This window comes from Andrena cerasifolii, chromosome 8 (genome assembly GCF_050908995.1).
Source record: "Andrena cerasifolii isolate SP2316 chromosome 8, iyAndCera1_principal, whole genome shotgun sequence".
In the NCBI taxonomy this organism is placed as follows: Eukaryota; Metazoa; Arthropoda; class Insecta; order Hymenoptera; family Andrenidae; genus Andrena; species Andrena cerasifolii.
In genome coordinates, this window is record NC_135125.1 from 4,013,384 (window position 1) to 4,037,129 (window position 23,746).

Sequence of the window (23,746 nt, forward strand, 5' to 3'; positions counted from 1 at the left end):
GAAACAACATACGGGTCAAGCTATTTAGCGGAGAAGGAACGCCACGCATGCGCGCGATGGCGCCGCGAAGTCAAACCAACGAACGCCTTGAGAAACGAAATGACACCAGTGCCAAGCCAAGCCAACTAGGGTACGTGTCCCGATTACGGTGCCTTTATACTTAAAGAAGCCATACAAAAAAAACTCGAATTCGCCATAAAATATTAATCGATTTTTTGTGTTAATGCCAACTACGAACCCCCCCCCCCCCCCGGCCCCACACATACGCACGCACAAAAAGTTAGTAGAATTCTATTCTCCTTGTGATTTAGGAAGGAACCCGTTTCGCGCATGTAGAATGAGCTCATTGGCTCCGAAAAAGCGTTGGTGGGGGTACAGCCAATAGTGACTTCTCCCGGCACCAATGAGCGTCAACCTGCACAGAACCGGTCTAAACTCGTCGGTCGGCAGGTTCCTTCTTAAATGACAGGGAGAATACTAGATTTTCTTCAAGGCCTTAGTAGAAAACCATCCTCCACTGTTGGCAACCCTGTTTATGCACCGTCCTTTAGGTCCATGGCCTAGAGGATCACTAGTGAGTACCGTCAAGTACCGCGTTTGACGTTTCTACAACTTTTGTGTTGTGCTGCTAACAAATGCAATCAGTTCAATATTAGCGCTTAAAAATATACAACATTCACAAAGATATTATTAAATAAATCATGGTGAGCAATCGATAGAGCGCAGTACAAATTAAATCGCTATAATTACGAACACATTTTTTCTTAACCTAACCTCGAAAAGGACCAATGTTGTTTCATAATGATAAATCAATTCCTTGTAACCATGTACCATTAGAACATGTACTTCTATGTATTCGTTAATTATCTCCGGCATTTGTCTTACATTTACCAACAGGACAAACTTATTTTTTTTATTAATACCCTATTTATAGCTTGTTTTAGTATTGGGAGATTTGCACATTCCACACAGATGTAGTAGTCTTCCAAGTAAATTTAAAAAGTTATTGGTGCCTGGTCGAATACAGCATATTTTATGCACGGGCAATCTTTGCACGAAAGAATCGTACGACTATTTGAAAACATTAGCTAGCGATGTGCACGTTGTTCGAGGAGACTTCGATGAGGTATATATTATATAATTTCATCAAATTTCTCGCTAATCGAAGGCGCTTCATGTTTTTAATTCTCCCTGCAGAATTTAAACTATCCGGAGCAAAAAGTTGTTACCGTCGGGCAGTTTAAAATAGGATTATCGCACGGGCATCAAGTTGTGCCTTGGGGAGATCCGGAATCACTAGCTTTAATTCAAAGACAGTTGGATGTTGATATTTTGATATCGGGTCACACGCATAAATTTGAAGCTTACGAACATGAAAACAAATTTTATATCAATCCTGGTTCGGCAACGGGAGCATATAATCCTCTTGATACGTAAGCTTTCTTTTCGGATTATTTATATTAACGGGGCATTTTAGTCTAGAATTTTCAAAAAACACCATTTTCTTTTTGCATTTTCTTAGAGTGTTCGAAAACATGTCTGCGAAAGGATTGCTTTGAATTCGTAAAATTAACTTAGTTATAGATGCTTGAAGAACACAACTCACAGTTGCGACGTGCAGTCAGTAAACCTAAACGTGTTTTTCTGAAAACCTCATTTCTTGAAAAGGCGTACACGATATTTAATGTTCTAGTTCACTGATCGAGTTAAAATTTTGAGGGAGTCTTCAGCACTTGTGCGCTTATCACATGAACCAAAACTTGTAGATTCTGTTGAGTTTTTCTTACTTTTTTAGCATGCTGAATATGGAAAAATTGTATAAGTCAATACTCCCAGATTCAAAGTGCCGCCATTTTTTTAATAATCAGGATTCTTGTTTTATTTTGGTTCATGCTATAGCCACATTCATACTGTTTAAGATGCTTCTTCAGTTTTTTACTTCACATTAGCGGAATGACCGGAATCGTGTACGCGAGTGAGACATTTTTTTTTAACTAGACTCCATAAAGCCAAATGCAACTCATGTAATTTTGATTGGTTTTACTTAAAAAAAATAATTCATATACGTTAAATATCAATAAATGTGTGTGCAAGAAACTTATACAAAAAATCTTACGGTTCCCTTGGGAAAAATTTCTAAAAATTAATAAATGGAATTCTAGACTAGAATACTCCCTTAACAATATTTAAAATCTGTTTGTTGAATATTTACGTAATACATTATATTTATTAAATATTCTTAACTATGTAATAAAAAACGGTTTAAAATAAATATTTATACTTTACAGATCAGTCATTCCATCGTTTGTCCTTATGGACATTCAAAGTTCAACAGTTGTAACGTATGTCTATCAACTTGTTGGTGACGAAGTGAAAGTTGAACGAATTGAATACAAAAAGAGTTAAAATATGTATAAAGTTCAAGGATATCGTATGCATATACGGAATGACTTAATATGTGTATACAATATACATGGAATTTAATACTAATTTACATATTATTTGTATCAAGTCTCGGGTGCAACTGAGTTAGCATTTAAGCTCTTACATGAAAATTTTAATTCTATAGTATTATATTGTAAATAAAATATGAACGCCAAATATAATAAATGTTATTTATTTCATTCTTTATTTATAATATGGCTCATCTGCACACCTTTTTATTATACCATCCACGGGAGACATTTGTTTGTCGTACGTTATTCATTGCTTCGCGTACGTGTACGTAATTTATACGGGCATTTTATGTTTTTTTTTCCAGTCGAGTAGATCGAACCATGCCTCTAGTCACGTATGTACCCGCATTTGCGTACGTTCGAATGGCGCACTTAAGTGACCTATTTCAACAGTTCGTCAAAATTTCTTTGTATCGCGTTTACGTTTCCAACGAATCCCCAACCTTCTACAAGTTTATTTACTCTTAATTCAAATCAAGCAGACATTAAATCGTTTTACGTCACGGTGAAATTGATAAGTCTGGATATAGGCGTAGTAAATAAAGAAGGCCAGTATTTTACTGATAAGAAGTGTTGTAATAAGAATGAAACTTTAGTACAGTGTTATTTTCTCGAATATACGAATTTTTTAAAATTTTCCCAACAAGAATATTGAGAATCTGCAAGTCGATATACGTATACGTAAAGAATAACTGTTAATATACAAACAGTCGGATACACGAATAATGGAAATTTGTTGGATACAGAAAACATTCTAATGCACTACACAAACATTATATTGCTAATTATAAACCTATTTCTTTCAGTGCTTTTTAATTTATTTTATACGAACGAAGGATTTTTATTAACGTGAATATATGAGTAAGGGAGGGGAGGAGACTTGCAGATATTTGTATCAATATATCCGAAATTTAAATTACAGCTTTGTGGCTTATTTGTATCTGTCCTCATATTTCCTGGTATTCTTTTATCTCTCTATATGTACGTCTATGGTTTTTTATCTACAGAAATAAGGGGACGTGTACAGACGCTCGTAGTCATGGGAAAGCAAGAAGAAAAGGGGGACGGGGTATTCTTGCGCATGCGTGGCGAGCAAAGTGGGGGGTGTTAACCGACCCATCAAAAAGGGCCCAGTATTCTTCTCCCCTTTAGTGTTCAGGCTCAAACCATTTTGAGTGGTTGTAAAGTCTGTGCAAGTTCTATTACTTCTGCTGCAATTTTGTTAAAGAAAATAGTTTTGTAGTTGAAATAAAAATGGCGACGACATTGTTACGAACGAGTCTACGATTTGTGACTTCAAATGGATTCTTTGAAAAGAGGACTGCTCCAGTTTTGTGTGGCGGAGCAATGCAAGTGGGGAGAAACAACGATCATTCGAATCAAAAGTTTTGGGTAAGTTTTACTGTTTCTATCGCAAATAATGAAAATAGTACGTAGAGATGTTTAAACTGATTAATATCGTTAAGAAAATATAATTCAGATCTACACTATTATGGACATCATAATTTCATAGTTTGAATAGCGTGGTGCATATCTTTGAACTCTTCACCTACAGATAAATAACACGAATCTGTTACAGTATTTCTTTGTACAAGGGTTTCTTAAGTCTCCGAAAATGTTTCTCGGCACTTTATATAAACACCACTGCAAAACTAGGTTTCAAGGGTGATATCATAAAATGTTGTACATACAACATTGTAAATGCATAACTTGAAAAACTAATATTTGATGCACTTTAATATACAAAATTCAAGCCAACTTACTATAAGATTTTGTTCGTTATGCACAGTAGGTTTATGAATAACTTATATATAAAAAAATCTGTAATTCGATACCGTACATAATTAGAGAGTTTCCGTTATACATTGCCGTTCTTTATTACACTTTTTTCCGTGCTTGTTTTAAGCTGCTTATACCTGCCAGACACTTTAACCTTGAAAGTTTCAAGACCCTTCCGAAACATCGTGCCTAACCTGAAAGAATCCTTGCACGTACTTGCAGGATTATTCACATAAACATATTACATTTAGACCTTGTATTATCTTTCTTGTAACACTGAATCCACTGCGTACTGTACATTCGTACATAAAACACGTTATGCCGGAGTTCGTTGAACCGACATGACCTGACATAGAACGTATTCTCTACGATATTACATTTAGAATAACAACGACCACTGTACCAGCGTGATGTGACGATTAAATGTAATTGTTACTAATAGTTCTTTATTCGTCCTACATATAAAACGCCTGCTTTGTCTACAGTACCCCGAAATCGCACGGCGAATGTACAGCAAGAGAAACGTGCACCACACTGGAATCTCAACGTCCGCAAATGAACGAGAAGAAAGCGATGACGATTCAGACAACGAACAAGAAAGAGTAAGACGTTTTTAGGAGTTGTATTCTTCTTACCCGTTATATTTCGGACTTTCTTTGTGATAGTTAATCTCGCGATAGTTTTGTTTCGAATTTGCAGATATTATGTATTTAACTCTACAGTGTATATATGTGCATGCTATTATTGCCCAATGTTTTTGCTTACCTACGAATGACACGAAAGTAAGCGGGACGGAGAGATTTACTATCTCCTACGTAAGAGGATTGTCTAAGTAATTGACAAAGCCGCTCGGTAGTGCCAAAGAAGTGTAGACTTGTGCGTCTCACAGTGGCACATAATGACATTTTTTGTTCAAATCACCCTACAGGTCGCAATTTTTTAGAAAGCTTGACGATTTTTTTTTTAAATTCGTCGCAATTAAATCCTCTATCGATCTGTCCGGCCGAAATTTTGAATTTCGTTGCTGATTTTTTTATATTTAGCGTATTATACAGCACTTTTTGAAGATCAGTATCTGTGGGCTTTTTGGCCGCCTGTTCCGAATTTAAAGTCAGATTTTCAAATATTAGGTGGTGAATGCAATATGTTGAAGCAAAATTTGAGAAAGTGGGCTTATTCGGAAGAAACATAGTGCGTCTAGATTTTCGTGGACGCTGATTACAGACCGATATAAAATTTAATTGCGAAGAATTTAAACAAAAAATCGTCAAGTTCTCTGAAAAATTACGACCTGTAGGGTGATTTGAACAAAAAAATGTTATTATGTACCACTGTGCGTCGGCTTGGGCCGCATGGCTTGAAAAGCAGGACTGCATGCCGATCGATTTACCGACTGATGTCGGTAATAATCAAAAGAAACCGTGCCGAAACCAGCAGTGTTGATGCGTGTTCGACAACATAGTCCGATTTTAATTACCGTTAAACCGTTGAATGCGATTAGCGCACGTAAGAATGACGGATAGTAAAGGAGAAAGTTTTAAAGGTGGTAGAAACGTACCGCGATCGTCCTAACCGATGGAATTGTCAAAATAAAAAATATAAAGATGGGAATAATGCGCAAATTCAGTGCTTGATATTCTAAAAAAAAAATCTGAATCTGCCGTTGCATCTATACTCGAGATTAAGTACGTTGACATCGCCAAAATTAAATCTTTCATAAAATCACTTGCACCGGAGATGTATTTGCTGCGCGAACTGGGACGCACCCAATATCTTCGTCTTTTAATTGCTTTCTTTCTTTTTGCAATTATTACATATAAATGCTAAATGCTGAAGCAATTATCTACCTCGCCACCGAACTTTTTGTCGCACTGACGAGGTAGATGTTCACTACGGTGCCGATGAAATGGGGGACGTACCACAAATATTGGCGAAGCCAATCGCTTAAATTGTTCGGCAGTACCAATCAGTGCCAATTGGCGAATGCCAACGCAGTGGGGTCGCGGCATTTTATGGACGTCTTTAGGAGTTTATCAGGCGTCCTTGCGACGTTTGAAAGTCTAAGGGCCTATGCACGCGCGACTGCATCATCGCTGCAGAAGGGCAACTGAAACAATTGTCAGTGATTGTATCGATGCAAACGCTCGACTAAGCGTTCACTCAGTGTTCGGCAGAGTTCGGAGGGATTCGGCTGCACCGATGGAGGGGGAAACATCTACAGGAGCGGTGGTAATGTGTGCACGAACTGCGCCTGCGTCAGTCACGCACACATTACCACAGCTCCTGTAGGTGTTTCCCCCTCCATCACTGCAGCTCCATCGTTCCGAACACTGCGTCACATTTGTTTCGCTGCTGCATCGCGCTAGCATCGCGGCCTCTGCGAGTGTATGGCGACTGTATCGCTGCAAAGTTGCCGTGTGCATAGGCCCTAAAGGCTGCTGTTCCAATAGAACTTCCCCACTCCAAGAGCCGCAGGAGTCGGGCCCCAGGTCAGCCGTTTCCCCCACTTATTTTTCTACAGGCGTTGCACGAGACCCGGCAGGGAGAGAGTGCGGCACCCGGAGGAGAAATTCATCACAGTGAAGTAGGTGTGGAGGGGGCCGTTCTCCTACGGCTCTGCGGAGCAGGCGAAGAGGAGAAAGAGCCACTGCGGCTCGCGAGCCGCTAGTTCGACACCCCTGCAATAGATGGCTGGCGACTGCGGCTGGCGACTGCGCTACTAGTGCAAGGGAGAAACAGATACATACTTCTCCCTTACACTAGTAGCGCAGTCGCCAGCCGCCCATTGGAACAGCAGCCTTAAGATCGACGTCTCTCAGACGTCCGTGTGCTTTCTGAGATGCGGTGCCAGTTCTATTAAAAATATTTAACATACATCGACGTAATTCGAAATTTATTACAAATTTTGGTAATTATGTAGAACAGCTGTTTCCTCACCGATTTTGACGACCTTGAAATATGTTGTCGAGGACACGATTCTGAACAACTTTTTCCTATACATGTTACCGCCGCTCGACTTTTGTTTCCGAGATATTTGCGAAAAACTACTTTTGACTTATTCCGACGCAACGCATTCCACTTTATAATTTGTCCCGGGTATTAGTATTGTTTAGGGGTAGATTAGTGCGGAGGGCGCGTAAAGCATGGTAGCGAACCGATGTGAGTCGGGGTATTGACGGGAATCCCCACGCACCCCACAGGTGCTCTCGAAGGCACCCTCGTCCAATGGCAATACTGGGCAATAATAACGTGAACACACTGCATATATATATCTCAGAAAATAATTTTTCATATTATTAGGTTCTATAAAAGACAGAAATGCATTTCTTGTATTCTTTTTGTCATTTGAATATCTTCGAATCTACCATACTTTAAAGCAGTTACATGCAACATACTTTCTACGGACGGGTCCCTTCCACGCTTTGTCTCACTTTACACGCCACATTCTATTTGTTTGGGATGCGCATACAATGCGGTATCGGTAATCTTATGTGCATGATAAGGGAGACAGACTGGAGAAAGCAAGGTCCTCAAGCTTCGAATTTACGTTGAATAGCGCTACTTTAACGCTTTGAGTGACGCCGGTATGTTTTCACGCTGAAGGACTTTCACTCATTATTAGTGAATTGCTTTGGCGTGTTTTCATGTCGATATTTTTTGGAGAGCATCGAAAGTATTGTTCAAGTGTTCCCAAATGTTTTCTTCAAAAACAAAACGAGCTCAGAGATCAAGTGATCAAGAGGTCACTTGACGAGTAAAGGGAGAAAACGAGGAATGCCACAAAATAGCTTTATCGAGAAAATTGAATTTGAATAGTTTAGTCCACAAGTAAAGAAACGAGGTTCAACGAATTTATCTGTATTCTTCATAACACGAAACTTATACCTTAATTAGGCATCGGAGAAGAATAAGCAGTAAAATAATAATTGTTTTACATTATTTTAATATTTTGTCAAGTTTGAACAGGGTAGCATACTGAAACAAAATAAGAAATATCCACTTCTATTATTATCAAAACAAGAAAAGCCACTCATTTTATTAATCTTCAGATATTTTATTTGCAAAAAGTGAGGACATTCCGTGTTTTCTTCCAGTTCAAAGTGGTATACCAAAACTACTTTAACGTTATCTTACGGAGGCCTTTGAACTTTATAGTTCTTTGTGATTCGACCGCTCTGCAGTCCCAATTACCACCAACAAAATAAATATCCTGTAATTTGCAAAATCACGAAAAATGGACATTCCTCGTTTTCCCTCTTACCCATCATTTTTTGCATACACTAGTGCTTTATAAACTGCGCGGAGTCTATCCTTCAGGACACGCACGTCTTGTTTACCGTCTTCGGCGCTGGGTAGGCTCGAGGCCGTGATAAAAATCCTGGCCATGTATAATGAATAATGAAGCATTATGTAAATACTTTGCCGCTTCAGTGAGCGATTTACTAATGTAGATTTTAATTTTTATATTTAATATTAAATACTCATGGGAGTGTCACCAATGGATTGGTAAGGTTCTCCCGATGAAAATAAGTCCAAACTCGACCACTCTCGGACAATGTAAGACACCCCATTGATTGCACTACAGAATTATAAATTATGTGATTCGAATTATGTATAATTAAAAGCAGTCCGAATCAGGTTGTACATAGACATATTTTCATCGAAAAGGTCTCGCTGATCCATTGACAGTACCCTCACGAAAATTTAATAGAGTGTATATGTATAGAAGTTTAAATTCTCATTGTGTATTCAAAGCACTGGGCGAACCAGACAAAACTCTTCCGACAAAAGGAACCGTTCCGAAAAGTCTGACTGCTTTGAAACGGTATTTCGCCAAGCCTTGCGCCACTCAAAGTTTCATAATACGGAAAATGTTTGGTATACATCCTCGGAACGTTTCAATTTATCAGATAAGCGGGAGTGTAACGAATGGGTGACATAATGCATTGTTAATCGCCGCGATAAGATAAGTCTTACAAGGGAACATCCCGAACCCGGAAATTCAAAAAATTCTGAAACCTTCTGAATGTGTAAGGGATTTCCTCCTGATTACAACGGAATTTTTGTTTGCTGCCAAAATTCACCCGGAGGGGATGAAATTAACCCCCGAAAATTCGGCTCTTTTCCGATTTTATATTATAACTTGCAAATTATAAGGGATAGAAAAAAAGTTTCAAAACAAAAGTTACTTTAATTAGATCTATCATTTGGTAAAAAAAATTATTTTACAGCTCACGAGTTATAACACAAAATCGGAAAATAACCGGATTTTCAGGGGTCAATTCCACCCCCTTAGGGCGAATTTGGGCAGCAAATTTGCGTTGTAATCAGAAGGAAATTCTCTATTTATAAACAGATTATTTCCTCTAATGAAAACCGGTAGTTATGTGCTTATGGTACTAACAAGGGAATATCCCGAACCTAGAAATTAAAAAATTCTGAATTTTTTCATTAGAGGAAATAATCTGTTTATAAAAAAATTGTTAAATAAATTTTATCGAACGTGGTGGCGCAATGGCCGGAATATATGAATATATGTATGTATATCCGAGTAGGTTTACATGAATAAATTTCGGTATTAGTCATTGCACAGCTGCCAGGTAATAGTTTCGAGCACGTGGCTGTGTTTATCGTCCTTCACCTACATTCGTATCGAGAAACATTTCCTATTTCTTCGTCTGACTTATCTTAATCAAAATGGAGCTGCTAATTTTAACAATCTTTTGTTCAATGAATCTAAAATGAAAGTAAACTGGACACGTAAAGCGTTTGAATCAATTGTATATTTTGTTTGCGGCAATAAAAGCCTACTTACTGCTTACAGATCACATTACACATCGAATTGAGGAAGCTGATGTCGTAATAGTAGATAACAAGCATTTTCAAACGAAGTACTCAAAGGTTTTGCACGGCGTAATTTTTTCTATCTTTGGAATTTTTGTTTTCATTATAATTCTTTTAATAATTGCAACAAATTCTCATTGTAACAAATATTTCTAATATTTACTAAATACTGTAAGGAAGGACAGTTTATTAAACGTGTTTAAAATATTAAAGTCAGTTCGTCAGAAATGGTTGTTTCTAAATATTAAAGATAATCATTAAAAAAGACTGATTTTGCTGATTTTTTAAAAATGGTAAAAAAGTACGTGTACAACGAAATATTCAAGTGCACAAAACCTGCTTGACGCGTCCAGGCAATTACGACCGCTTTCTCAAGGCGAAACGTGGCGTGCTCCGTTTTATTCGAAGCAATCAAACCACAGCTTCGTTTATCGAATCTTTAACGCCGAATGATTTCGCAGAGACGAGATGTCTTTGTGCCAATAACACTATAAGCAAGAATAAGCATTTCGATAAGATCGTTTTTTCTTAATACAAATAAATTAAAAAACCATGTTTGATTTTCTTTTTAGGGGGAATCACATTTCTGGAGGAGGAAAATGCGAACTTTGCATAGCCATTTAGATGTTAATAAAGACGGGGTCATTAGCTACGAGGACTTCATGTTACTCGGGGAGCGATTCTCCGATTTAGGGCATCTATCTGCAGAAGCTAAAGTTGAATTTAAAGATGTATTAAATGTAAGTACTTGCACACATTTTGCGCAGCACGAGAAATAATCAAATGTGCCATCTATTGAAGATAGTGGCAACAGTATTTGAATATTTTAAGAATTATCAGAGTGATTTACACGGAATGTGTAGTAGGGGAGACTGGGGCTAGTTGATAGGTTTTTCAGTTTTCAATTATTTTTTCTCATTTTTGTTTGAATTAATTACTTAATAAGAAATATGCTAAAATATACTCTGGTCCTTCTTCTTTAATATATTGTAAATTAAAATTTGAGAAAATACATAAAAATTGAATGAAAAAATGTTATTTGGACGAAGGTAGAATGTAGCAATTTACCCCACTGCGGGGCATGTTGATGCATCTGTAAAATATCCGTTCAATGAGTAGGTAACTAGTAACTTTGAAAAACAAAATTCTAATTTAAATGCCTTTCCAACAGTATAGACTAAAAATGAAAAAAGACGCATTCTAAAAACCACTTTATTTCTTCATATTTTATATAGTTAAAGAAATGTAATAAATAATGTCTCTTAATGTGAGGAATACAGTAGTATCGATACATTGCGAGATAGAAATCATTTCACGAAATTTTTTTAAAATAAAATCCATGGCATGCATTGATAATATTACTTTTATATATATTAATACGTGAAAAAATACATATTAATGCATGAATATAAGAAATTCTCACTTATCACTATTTCAATTTTATTTTGTATTTTATCTATGTTTAGTATAAAAAATATTCAGCGTATATAATTAGTATTTGTTTTTAAACGAACTTTTAAGATTTAAATCATTTATACATTATTCTGTGAAAAAAAGAGTAATTATCGTAGGAAGCGTTTTAGTGTATTTTAAAATATAAACAATAAAATAGAATTTTGTCCCTATCTTTAATCGACTTGGACAAAGATCTGCAACATTTTATATGCAAAATTTCATGTAAATGCTTTATACGTGTGTATTTATTCATGCAGGAAATGTGGGAGGAACAGTGGGGAGAAATTAGTCCATACAATCTTGTTTGCGTTGAAAAATACCTAGAAGAAATGCATCATGTTCTCAATGATCCAACATTAAAAAAGAAGTGCCATCATTTCTTGCCGTATTTATTCAAAGTAAGTATTAAAAACGTATACGTTTATATAAAGTAACATTTATTAAAAGATACATTTTTATTCTAAATTAATGTTAAATCTATACTTACAGGCAGTGGATAAAGATCAGAGTGGGGAAATTTCTGTACAAGAATTTAAGCTGTTCTTTCAATGTTTGGGCCTTACACATGACGTAAGTAACATGCTCCTTATCCAGACATTAGAGATAAAATTTCATTAAAATAACTAATTAAATTACAATATTTATTACAGCATGCGGTTGTTTCATTCAGCCATATAGATACTAACGATGATGGTAAGATCAGTTTTAAAGAATTCATAACATTGGGTCGTGACTTTTTCTTGACAGAGGATTCATCAAGACCCAGCAAACATTTTTGGGGCCCATTAATAGATTAAACCTGCCGTTATATTTTATCCTGTAACTTGTGATATTAAGATATTGTATGTTAACTGTGTTTACAATGACATCAATTTTGAATATTATTTGTAAAATAGTTAACTTAGTAACTTAAGTTTTTGTACTGTTAAGCAACGTTAAATAGACCATATCAATTTTTGGTTTATTTACGGACTTAACAACGAAAAAAAACACATTGCTATTATTTTACGTACAATGAAGAAAATAAGAGAAGACTTTTGAAATGAAAGTGTTTCAAAGTATCCTAATGGTTTAGAAACTCCTATGACACTTTTGTATTAAAAAGTACAACAGTTTAATAACAAATATAAATACTCACTTTTACAAATGTATGTAATTATAAGAAAATAAATAGACTGACAATTATTTAATCACTTTCTTGATTTCCTAAGAGAGGAACCTTCTCCAGTGAAGGCTTTGAATTGATCTGGGTCTTTTATCTGCAATAATATCGTATTTTCACGTGAAACACATTGCTTTGTGATAAAACAATTCACATTCTGACAAGGGAACATATCGAACCCGCACACGCCAATTTTGATGAGACTGCAGATTCGCAGAATAGTGAAAATTATTTGACACGTATTTTTTGTTATCGGCAATTAGGGGTGTGCGGGTACCCGATGTTTCGGTCTCGGGTCGGGATTTTTTTCGGGTTCAGATCGGAACCCCGAAAGTTTGCCGACACATAAACATATTCGGGTACCCGTTATTTCGGGATCCGACGCTCGATTCGGAACATAATTTTTTTCATCTAGTCTTGTATTTAAACTTTTGTGATCAGATGTAAGAATTTTTAAGCAAGGAAAATATTATACAATATAACGCATGGAACAATATTATTTTATTTTAAATTTGTGTGAAGGAAACATAATTGTTATCAGACGGAAGAATTGTGTTCTGAATCGAGCGTCGGATCCCGAATCGCAAATCGGGTCCCTAAATAACAGGTACCCAAATATATTTGTGTGAGTAAACTTTCGGGATTCTGGCCCGAGACTCGTGTACCCATAATTCCGTATTGGGATCTGACATCCGTCACCATGACATCTGGTGGCGAAAGTAGCAGCGCTTGTTGGGTACACATCAATCCGTGTCCGTTCTCGTGCCGTTGCATAAAGTTCCGCTGGGCAGGATATGAACCTGCCCAATCACATATACTTTGCATAGAAAGGAACATTTTCGCAAAAAACTACATTATCGCATATACAACACACGTATCTTGTACCCATATCGGCGCCATCTTAGTTAGGCCCCGCCCCCATGTCAGATCCCAATATTTCCCCTATCGAGTTGGGTCTCGGAAACATATTTTCTGGAATATCTCGAGAATAAAATTAGACGTAGAACAAATTTTTTTTAAAGTGCATGTTTCAAAGATGAAGGCAGCCCCCTGCTGAGTTTTTAGAAAATTTCAGAAAATATGTTTTCGCCCCCCCCCCAACTTTAGGGGCTGTTTTCACTGCTTCAACATGGACGATTGCCGATAACAAAAAATACATGTGAAATATTTTTCACTATTCGGCGTGTGTGGGTTCGATTTATTCCCTTCTGAGCAGTGGCGGATTTAAGAAAAAAAGACCCAGGTGGCAAATGTTCTGAGAGGCCCATTTTTTCGGGAAAATGAAGAGGTAGTTTATTAAAAATTATAAGGCCCCTGGTGGGCCTTTTGGGCAGGGGTCCAGGCGGCAACTGCTCATCAGCCGCCCTGTTAAATCCGCCACTGCTTCTGGGTAGTAGTAGCTTACCTCCTTGTTGTTAGCAGGTTTAATATTGCGTAAAAATGTAAGAGTTCCTATTTTATAATCATAATCTGGTATTCCTCTAATATATGTTGGTTTACTGTTGGCTATTTCTGATTGAGCAAAGTCTTTACGTTTTTTACCATCTAATCTGTTCCCCTGGCCTTTGAACGCCACAAAACCCACTCGGGCTGGCATTAGGTCTGCAGGGTCCACTACATTATCATCTTTTCTAATTTGCTTTTCTGGTTCTACGTATCCCACCGGTGGTGCGAATTCAACATTCATGTCGCATTCTATAATAGTAACTGCTGGACCAGGCCTTGTTTCCAAAACACACATTTCGTATATCCTCTGATTGTATTTAATGGCTATGACATCACCTGTCGTCAGACAGGCAAAATTTCTTAACCCGTTTTCTAAGACAGCTTTAGGATTTGTAATATCTAGGAAATCTTGCGACTGCGGTTGGAAGCGTGAAAATCTTGCGATGGGTAAATGAACGCTTTCAACGTTTAATAATTCTGCTTCTTCCAATAAAAGATTATGCATCATCTGTAATCATATTACGACAAATATATATGGAGTGAGTCTACAAAATGTGATTATATATATCGACCAGAAGTGAGAGTAATTGTTTAGAATATATCGGTAACACTAGACAGAGGTAATGAAACGTTTGTAACTGTTATTTACCCAATAAGGTAAATAAACTTTCCCTTCATCTGCAACGAACTCCAAAACACCGCAATGTGTTATCCTATTGGTCTTCTTATTGGTCAATTTGAACACCATTGGGTAATCAATATTCAATCTTGTGAGCTGTTCCAAAGCGGAAGGCGGCATAATTACTGGAAACAAGTAAACAGTGACTGGCAATTCCTTGCTTAATCGGTGGATAAAGATGCCAGGTCTTGTAAATATTTATACTAACTTTTTCCGCCGCGTTCTACGTCTTGCCGATATGTGCCCGGTAACATCGATACAGAGAAGCATCTATACTGGGTGTTAAACCGTCGTGAAATCTCCGGAAACATGTTAAATCCAAACTGAAAGCGGAAAGCCATTTTAATAAACAACTTAACCTCACTTCAATGTAAAGCCCGTCGAACGGACGTATCCCTTTGTTATGTCCCGTCTCGCCCTCAGAAGTTTTTTACCATGTTTACGTTATTTGCCTCGGCACTCCTTCACAGATTAATGGATAACAGAATATTTTAGAAACGTGCAAATTTCGATGGAAGTATAAATTTGACGTCCGCGTATGCATGCGAAAGCAGCGCTAGCGTGAAACAGATGTGTTGTCACAGTGTTGCCAACTCAGATTTTTGAAAACCCGTAGAGAAAAGTTCAACATACCGTAGAATTCCGTTAGAGCACTATTTGTATTTGTATTTGTATTTTTGTTTTTCCTGTGTTTCTACACAGGATGGCGTTTCAAGCATTTTTTGCTTATATTGCCCAACGAACATTAGTCATTCATTTTTCCCTCCTCTCTCCTTCGGGTCCCAGCAGCGGCAGCGCACCGGGAGAAAGGTGGTCTCCCATCTTTCCTCAGTACACCGCCCCGTGTTGCTTAACTTCGGTGATCTAACGAGAACCGGTGTTTTCCATCACGGCTACGGCCGCTGGTGTCAGAGCACTAAAGAGGTGAGTATGCACATCCGCCATATTGGGTCCTCTGGAGTATTTGTATTTGTATTTTTTTTTCCTCTGTGTTTCTAACACACAGGATGGCGTTTCAAACATTTCGCTTATATTGCCCAACGAATGATAGTCATTTTTCCTTTTTCCCTCCTCTCTCCTTCGGGTCCCAGCAGCAGCGACGCACCGGGAGACAGGTGATGGTCACCCATCTTTCCCCAGTACGCCGCCCCGTGATGTTTAACTTCGGTGATCTTACGGGAACCGGTGTTTTCATCACGGCCATGGCCGCTGGTGGGTCCTCTGGAGAGAGAAGATTATTGAGTACCCGCCTTTTTGAGTGCTGTCAAATTCGCTTTATAAACCAAATATAAACTAAAATGTAATAAAATACCCTAATAATGTGTCGTGCTACCATGCATCAATATCAGTAACGCATATTTGTTCATAAAGTGAATCTGACAATACTCAAAAAGGCGAGTACTCAATAATCTTCTCCCTCTTGTTGCGATTCTCGCTCTAGCGGCGTTTAGCGTAAGCTCTTGGAGCGCGAAGTTTGAACTTTAAAGAGTTAAGGATGAAGTTTATTACATTTGAAATTTGTCTTCGCCTCCTTCCTTATCGCTCGAAAACAATCAATTAATTTAAAAAGAGGAACGAACGTACGAAGAAGCCTGTTTCTTTGCCGAAATTCATCACCGACGTTGTAAAAGCACGGACGTGTTACAATAAAGCCCAACCTTTGATCAATCTTTAAATATCTTTGTTCGTTTCTTAATAGTTGCGGTTAATATTCAATAATCAAATTCAGTTAAGTTCAATAATCTTTATTTGGTTCAAAGTTATTCGTTACTACTTGTCTTGCTCAATCAACTTCGCACGATTCGCGAGCAGAACCCTTTTGGTTTCCACGGACACCGGACCACATTGAAATTCCCTCAAACAGTCAGAATTCCCAGCCGGCCCCGCGACACTCTAGAGGGCCCAATATGGCGGACACTGCTCTAGTCACAGTGGTCCGTTTGACTTATCGGTATTGTTCTTCAGTCTTTATATTATATTTTATGTTTATAATTACTAGTGTTAATATATCCAATAGTATTAAACCGATTTTACACTGTAAGCTTGTCTATAACAAATAAACAACAGAAGTGTGTGCAAGTTATAGTGCATATTATCTTGTGATTTCTCAATTCGCGTATCAACTTCATCGATTACTGGACCACGTGAGAGGCCTTTTAACAGGATTCCATTGAGATAGACCCGTTACCCAGAAGACTTTTTCAGAAACTGAAGGACGTTTAAAAACAGGTAGTGCTTTTGTAATCGTGTGCAATGCGATTGTAGAGGCAGTGCCTGTGCCTGCTAAAAAGTGTTTCATGGAGTACAGTGGCTCTACCCTGCTGGAGCTGCCAGTTAGAACCGCATTAAAAAATTTTAAATCCGGATTGATGCGGTTTTCTTCCCGTAAATTCCAGATTGAACCCGATGAAATATTTTCTATCGGTTTCAAACCGGATATGCATGTAAAAATCTTGACGGTATGCATCCCGTGAATTATTTGCTCTGCCAATCCGGATCGCGACGGACTCGAAAGAGCTTGTGGCATTTCCAGATTGCATCCGTAAGATTTTTGATCCGCAATTTCAGATACGAAACTTCCGGGTTTATACAAATGGCAATTCCTGATAGAAATTGATAAATTTCGCACATGCAAATCCTGTTTCATCCATCGATCTGGATATCCGCATTGAACCGGATTCGTTTTTGAACTGGCACAAATCACTGCTTGAAAATCCAGGTAGTACCGCATTGAACCAGATAGATCCAGTTCAAAATTCAACGCGGTTCTAACTGGCTGTTCCAGCAGGGTATCCTATACTTCGTCGATGTTAGTAACTAAGGGGGAGAAACAAGTATGTCACTCATATTTCTCCAAATATTCCTGCAAATATTCATTTACACCAAGTTTAACTAAAATGTATTTATACATTATAAATAATACTATATGATAAGTATAAGCATTAACATTAATATTAATGTATCGAACGATTAAACATTGAGATTAAAAGAGAATTCATTCGGCATAGAAAATCATTTGCAAATCTGATGCCAAATGTTACTAATTGCTTGATATCTCGAGTTCTATCGATCGTAGTTAATAATAATTTATACTGGGCGGGTAGTGTAAATGTTGTTAACATTATTTGTCATAGCAATAGCCACTGGAATGTATATTTTAGCAGAAAATCCATTTTTGCCGAAGAATTCGTTGGATTTCGCAATTGTAACTAACCGTCGACCTTGTTTTGATCGGGAGACATCGTTCCTCGAAGTCTAGATAAGGAGCTCACAGAGCTTCATGTACTCAGTCGTCGTCGGTCTTCCGGGCCTGGAGGACCTCCGGGGACCCTGCAGTTGCCGAGCTACCTGGACCTACTGGACCTACTGGACTTCCTGGACTTCCTGGACTTCCTGAGGACCTGGTCAGGGTTTCAACCCGGATCCATCCCCCTCCCCCCGATGCAGCCGAGCCACCTGGAGAGGCGGATTCAGGAGCCTTTCTTGGAGGGGGCGAAATATGTAAAAGTACATAAGTACATTTTTTAACCCTCTTTCACAAGATTTAAAATTTGCTTGTAACTTATATTTTAATATCTCTATCTGATACTATAGCCTAAATAATTAAATTCACATTAATTATTTATACAGAATTATACACAATGGCATAATATTTTTCTATTTTATTACTCTTGGGGGGAGGGGGGAGGCGATCTGCAGAGATAGCAGTGCAACTTTTCAACTCGTTCAATCTTTCTACATGCTACCGAACAAAACGATTGCTGTAGCGAGCATAGGGACCACGAATACATACTTATTGTTAGTACTCGCGAATAGTAACATTATGCATGTGCTTCCATACACGCAGAAAAATGCAATATATATATATATATCCAATATATATGCAATATATAAATATATATACTTGTATCCAAGACATTAAGCATCTCGAATGATTGTGAAATTAAAGAAAAATTGTTTAGAATGTTTAAAACTCGATATATATATATATATATATTTAAGAAAAATTGTTTAGAATGTTTAAAACGCGATACTAAAACTTTTATCTCGAATTTAATATATATATATATATATATATATATATGTTTAAAACGCGATACTAAAACTTTTATCTCGAATTTAATACATATATATATATATATATATGTATTAAATATATGTATTATATATATATTAAATTCGAGATAAAAGTTTTAGTATCGCGTTTTAAACATTCTAAACAATTGTTCTTTAATTTCACAATCATTCGAGATGCTTAATGCTTTGGATACAAGTTACGCTTCTCAAGTTTAAATATTTCGTACGAGTTTTATGAATCTTCTCTTATTAATAGTTATTACATCCGAGTCTTTAGATTTTCCGAATAAAACATAAATAGGCAGTCTCTCTACGGGCCTCGAAACGCTGCGACCTCCTCGTAGTGAGACCTGGTAATTGGTGAGAACAGAGCCGATGCGATTGCTGCGATTGTCAAATATCCTAAATAAGTAGTTAGATACGAGAATTTCTTTAAATAGTAATACTTTGATACAATGTAAGAATAAATGTAACTCGAAATGTTTGAATAAATCACTCCTTCCCTTCCTTCCACACATATAAATATATAAAATAAAGATATGTGGAATTCTCAAGATACGTGAAATAATGGAGTTCAATAACGACGTTCACCAAAGTCGGAGGACGGATCGGACGGACGAACTATTAAAATGCCATGGTATACCTATCTTAATGTATTATTTCCATCGATTACTGGAATATGTGGGAGGTCGTTCATCAAGATTCCACTGCAATACACTAACAATAAGTATCTGAAAGACTTTTTTGAAAACACTCTACACGAGTCCGATCACATCTCCCCAATATTGAAAGACATATAGGTATACATAGAAAGAGCAGGGTGCATGGCTGCAGCTGCGAAAAGTAGATATTTTGCAATGGACATTGCGATATAGAATTAATTTCAATTTCCATGAGAAACAGTTGAGGTCGACAGCAACCTCTACTAATGCGACAACATTGACGAGAGGTGTAAGCTGGCAGTTCAACTTTAACCGCGGCAGCGATCGGATCAGTGAATGTGCCTGCATATTATTTCGTGATTTCTCGATTCACGCATCAATTTCATCGATTGCTGGAATATGTGGGAGGTCGTTCATCAAGATTCTACTGCAATACACTAACAATAAGTATCCGGAAGACTTTTTTGGAAACATTACTCGAGTCCGATCACATCTCCCCAATATTGAAAGACATACAGGTATACATAGAAAGAGCAGGGTGCATGGCTGCAGCTGCGAAAGGTACAAGTGTGCAATCAGCATTGCTACATAAAATTATTTCTGGCCTTGACGAATTTCTAGTTAGCTGGGAGTCGGCCGAGCACCACAACACCGCCAACCCCTACCAAAGTCACAACATTGCCAACCGGCGTAACCTTTCAGTTCGACTTTACTCGCGACGGTGATCGGACCAGCGAATGTGCCTGCGTATTATTTCGTGATTTCTCGATTCGTGCATCAATTTCATCGATTACTGGACTATGTGGGAGATCGTTCAACAAGATTCCACTGCATTACACTCAGTGCCCAGAGGACTATTTTGCAAACACTTTACTCGAGTCCGAACACATCTTCCCACTGTTGAGAGATGTTTAAAAACTTGAAGTGCATTTGTAATCGTGTGCAATGCGATTGTAGAATCAGTGCTTATTTCGCGATAAAGTATTTCATAGTGCACAGTGGCCCTGCGTGTTTGTAATGTGAACGCGAACGTAAAGTCAGTGTTTTAACGCATCTAGAATTAATTCAGAGCACCAGTGCTCCTATTGCTTTTTCATCGCGAAAGTAATGTGACATATTTGGAAGTGTGACACATTCTATGGGGTACTGACCCTGCAACTGCTGGACATTCGCCTGCAGATCGAACAGCTACTGCTAAAAGGGGATGCTTGTCTGCATGAGACTATTTTCAACGAACGGTGAGTGATACTTTTTCATTCTTTGAATTTTTCTGTATGCTATCGAACATAATGATTACTGTAGCGAGCATAGTGACCACGAACACGTACTTAGTACTCGCGAATAGTAAAATTTAATGCGTGTACTTCCAAATGTTTAATACACGTAGAAAAATACAATGAATAAATTTTAAATTCGCGATAGGAGTTTTAATATCGCGTTTCGAACATTCTAAACTTCTTTTCTTTAATTTCACAATCATTCCGGATGCTTAATGTATCGAATACGAGTTACATTTCTGAAGTTGAACTCTTTCGTGTGAGTTCTTTCAAATCTTCTCTCTTAACAGTAATTACATTCGAGTCATTAGATTCTCTTAATAAACAATGACAGTCATTGTTGGTACTACTTGGTTATTATGCTCGCTAGTTTTGCTTGCCCGTTGCATGTGCTAAATATTAAGACACACTGGTAGTAATATTACGAGAAATTAAAAATGCCACTTTTACCACCTGATATCTCGACCTCAAATGGTCCCTTTATAAAATAACAGTATAATAATAAATGACTGCTACCAAAGTGGCTGCTATATGAACTTAAATTTCTTTCTCCCTTGCATAAAAATAACTTTAAGCCACTAAACCTACAAATTTTATACATCGCGGAAGAACTTGCACATGTGCTTAGTTTTAACTAGCCATAGTCCTAGCATTAAGTTTTAATTTAAGAACTTTAGTCGTAAGAATTTTTCCAAATTTCCAAAAATGCATTGGTCGAATATGGACCAGAAATATTTCGTAGAAATGGGTCACTTTCGTAGGTACCTCCGCGTTGGTGTGCCTGGACTTGGTAACGTTTTCCAAAGCATTGCGTCTTGCAAAACGTTGTCAAGCTGAAGCCTACGATCTAGTTTAAGGGTCCACATCGAGCCAAACTTACATTTGGTGAGTTTGGTTCGGTCTGGACATCTATTCAGAAATGCACTTGCGTAATTCGAGCGATAAGCTTGTTCCGCCTCGTTCTTTTTAAATATAAGAGTGCCAAACGCACCCTTCTAGAAATACAATTCGCCTTCGATCACCGATTTCGATTTCGCGCATGGTGTGCTCGCCCTTCATAGGCCGGCTGTGCTGGGTACAACTTATTACGGCTTTACATAGAGGACCATTGTTAGACGAAGATGTGCGACAGTTCTCGTTCTCGGTCACGCTCGCCATGGCTGTGTAAAGTCGTGATATGGAGCACGTCACGTAGAAACGAAATTTCGGTGGATCGAGGGTGAATGTTCGCGTCGCGCCGCGTCTTTCGGTTCTTTAGTCGCTTAGTCTCTTTTGCAATCTCAATCGGGAGATTCTTAGCTTTCGCATATCCCTCGAAAGTTACGCAAGTGCATATTTGCAATAGATTATGCCACTAGGGCTCATTGTAAAGAGTGCGATAGGCTAGATTTAAGGGTAGAGGTACGCTTGCTTGTTGAGAGTGACGCCTTTTACCTTTGCTTTTGCTTACAATTAGCTTCACCGTGCACCGTGTCGTTTCGCATTTAGTATACTTTTACAGACTTGTCATAGTGTATTTTCTATTTCCTACTTTCAATTCTCTTTTCTTTTTTTCCGGTAATATAATTCGCTCTCGGGAGAGATCTTGAATTAGCACAAGATGCTCGGGCACGATACACTCGCCTGTGCAAATTGTCGGCTTTGTGATGGGAGCGCGTATTGCAGCTGCATGTGATTTAATTGTGAGGCGGGCTGCTGTGAGTCTGACCCCTCAGGCGCGGCCCCTAGTGGGGAACTCCCGTTAATGGGGGGCTGGATGATTGGTGGTCGCGTAATAGCGTTTTGTCTGTGCAACTGCAATGCGTGAGTGTATCGAGCAGCTCGAGATCTCTCGCGACGGCGAATCCGTGTCCGTTTGTCAATTCTTTTTCTATCTCTGCAATGAGATACTTAGAGTTATTTGTCACTTGAAAGCAGTGCAAGCGTACCTCTAAAATATGCGAAAGAAATTGTAATGGCATATGTGTAGAAAGATCGACGAGAACCTCTCGTCTATCTTTCTTACGCGCGCATGCTAACCCTTTGGACTTTAAAGTCAAGTCTTTGGAAATAATTTTAGTAGTTTTTTACCTTATACCGCAATCACAGTCCAAAGGGTTAGTATAACGAAGTATAGTGTATATGTGTGCTGCGAAACTTAGAAAATTTAGCCAGGCAAGTCTAGTTTTAAGCGCATCATCGAAACATTCGCCGAGGGATTCGCCGAGGTTTTCTCTGGTGAATTCTTTAATAAAGAATTCACTAAGAGATTCGTTGCTAGTTTCAGGGAAGAATTAGATCTGCGTTAGGGTTTACTAATACTTTAGAGTACAATTGGAATTTTTCTGGCATTCCATGCCATTAGCGCCTGATGAGGCTGCTTCTATTTCCTTTTACAATTCGGAATTATCATGCGCCTAAACAGGCTGCTGTATTTTTTAATTAACATTAAAAAGGATGAGACCTGATGATGGTACATTAGAATTAAAAAGCATTAGGCGCCCAAAAAGGCTACTCCTTCCATACATTAAGATTGAAAAACCTTAAACGCCCGAAGAGGCCACTCCTTTTTTCTATCAGACAGAATCAGAATTCATTGAGCGCCCAATGTGGCTGCTGGAAATTTTTCTCAAAGTCTGAATTGCGTGACACCTTGCAATTTAAAGGAAATTTTTTCGAACTTGTTTAAATACAAATTGTCTGTTTCAGTTATAGTGTTTGTGATCGCCCGTAATGCGATCGTAGAGTCAGTGTTTTTGCGCAAGTAAAGCTAGTCGAGAGCACCGGTGCTCTAATAACTTTTTCACCGCGAAAGTAGAGTCATGCACGAGTCCAACTGCAGCTGCAACGTTGAGAGCTAAGCTGGAGCTGAGTTGAGGGGTGCTCGTCTGAGAGCTGTTGGTCAGAGGGGAGCTGGTCTCAGGGATGCT

General features: G+C 38.0%; 3 protein-coding genes across 5 annotated transcripts; 2 read left to right on the forward strand and 1 right to left on the reverse strand.

Annotated features, from left to right (window-relative positions):
• The first annotated feature begins 573 nt into the window (after positions 1-573).
• Vps29 (vacuolar protein sorting 29) lies at positions 574-2,624 on the forward strand. Its single transcript, XM_076818319.1, has 4 exons — positions 574-704; positions 935-1,126; positions 1,198-1,433; positions 2,289-2,624. Exons 1-4 carry the CDS (start codon positions 702-704, stop codon positions 2,404-2,406), a joined length of 549 nt encoding a protein of 182 aa, XP_076674434.1. The 5' UTR covers positions 574-701; the 3' UTR covers positions 2,407-2,624.
• A 939-nt stretch (positions 2,625-3,563) lies between these two features.
• On the forward strand, positions 3,564-12,719 carry Cbp (sarcoplasmic calcium-binding protein). The gene is made up of 6 exons (XM_076818306.1): positions 3,564-3,848; positions 4,721-4,837; positions 10,652-10,819; positions 11,792-11,932; positions 12,024-12,104; positions 12,185-12,719. Exons 1-6 carry the CDS (start codon positions 3,711-3,713, stop codon positions 12,329-12,331), a joined length of 792 nt encoding a protein of 263 aa, XP_076674421.1. The 5' UTR covers positions 3,564-3,710; the 3' UTR covers positions 12,332-12,719.
• On the reverse strand, positions 11,959-15,388 carry Ufd1-like (ubiquitin fusion-degradation 1-like). Of its 3 annotated transcripts, none has more exons than XR_013086245.1 (5): positions 15,030-15,249; positions 14,792-14,946; positions 14,102-14,650; positions 12,673-12,793; positions 11,959-12,357 (listed from the first exon to the last, which is right to left on the reverse strand). XR_013086245.1 is itself a non-coding variant. In XM_076818303.1 (5 exons), exons 1-5 carry the CDS (start codon positions 15,256-15,258, stop codon positions 12,725-12,727), a joined length of 891 nt encoding a protein of 296 aa, XP_076674418.1. In that variant the 5' UTR covers positions 15,259-15,388; the 3' UTR covers positions 11,959-12,724. The 3 variants fall into 3 exon arrangements, 2 of the variants coding, with proteins under 2 accessions (XP_076674418.1, XP_076674416.1); XM_076818303.1 differs by adding an exon at positions 15,256-15,388 and having other exon boundaries at positions 11,959-12,793; positions 15,030-15,144; XM_076818301.1 differs by having other exon boundaries at positions 11,959-12,793.
• Positions 15,389-23,746: the final 8,358 nt, after the last annotated feature.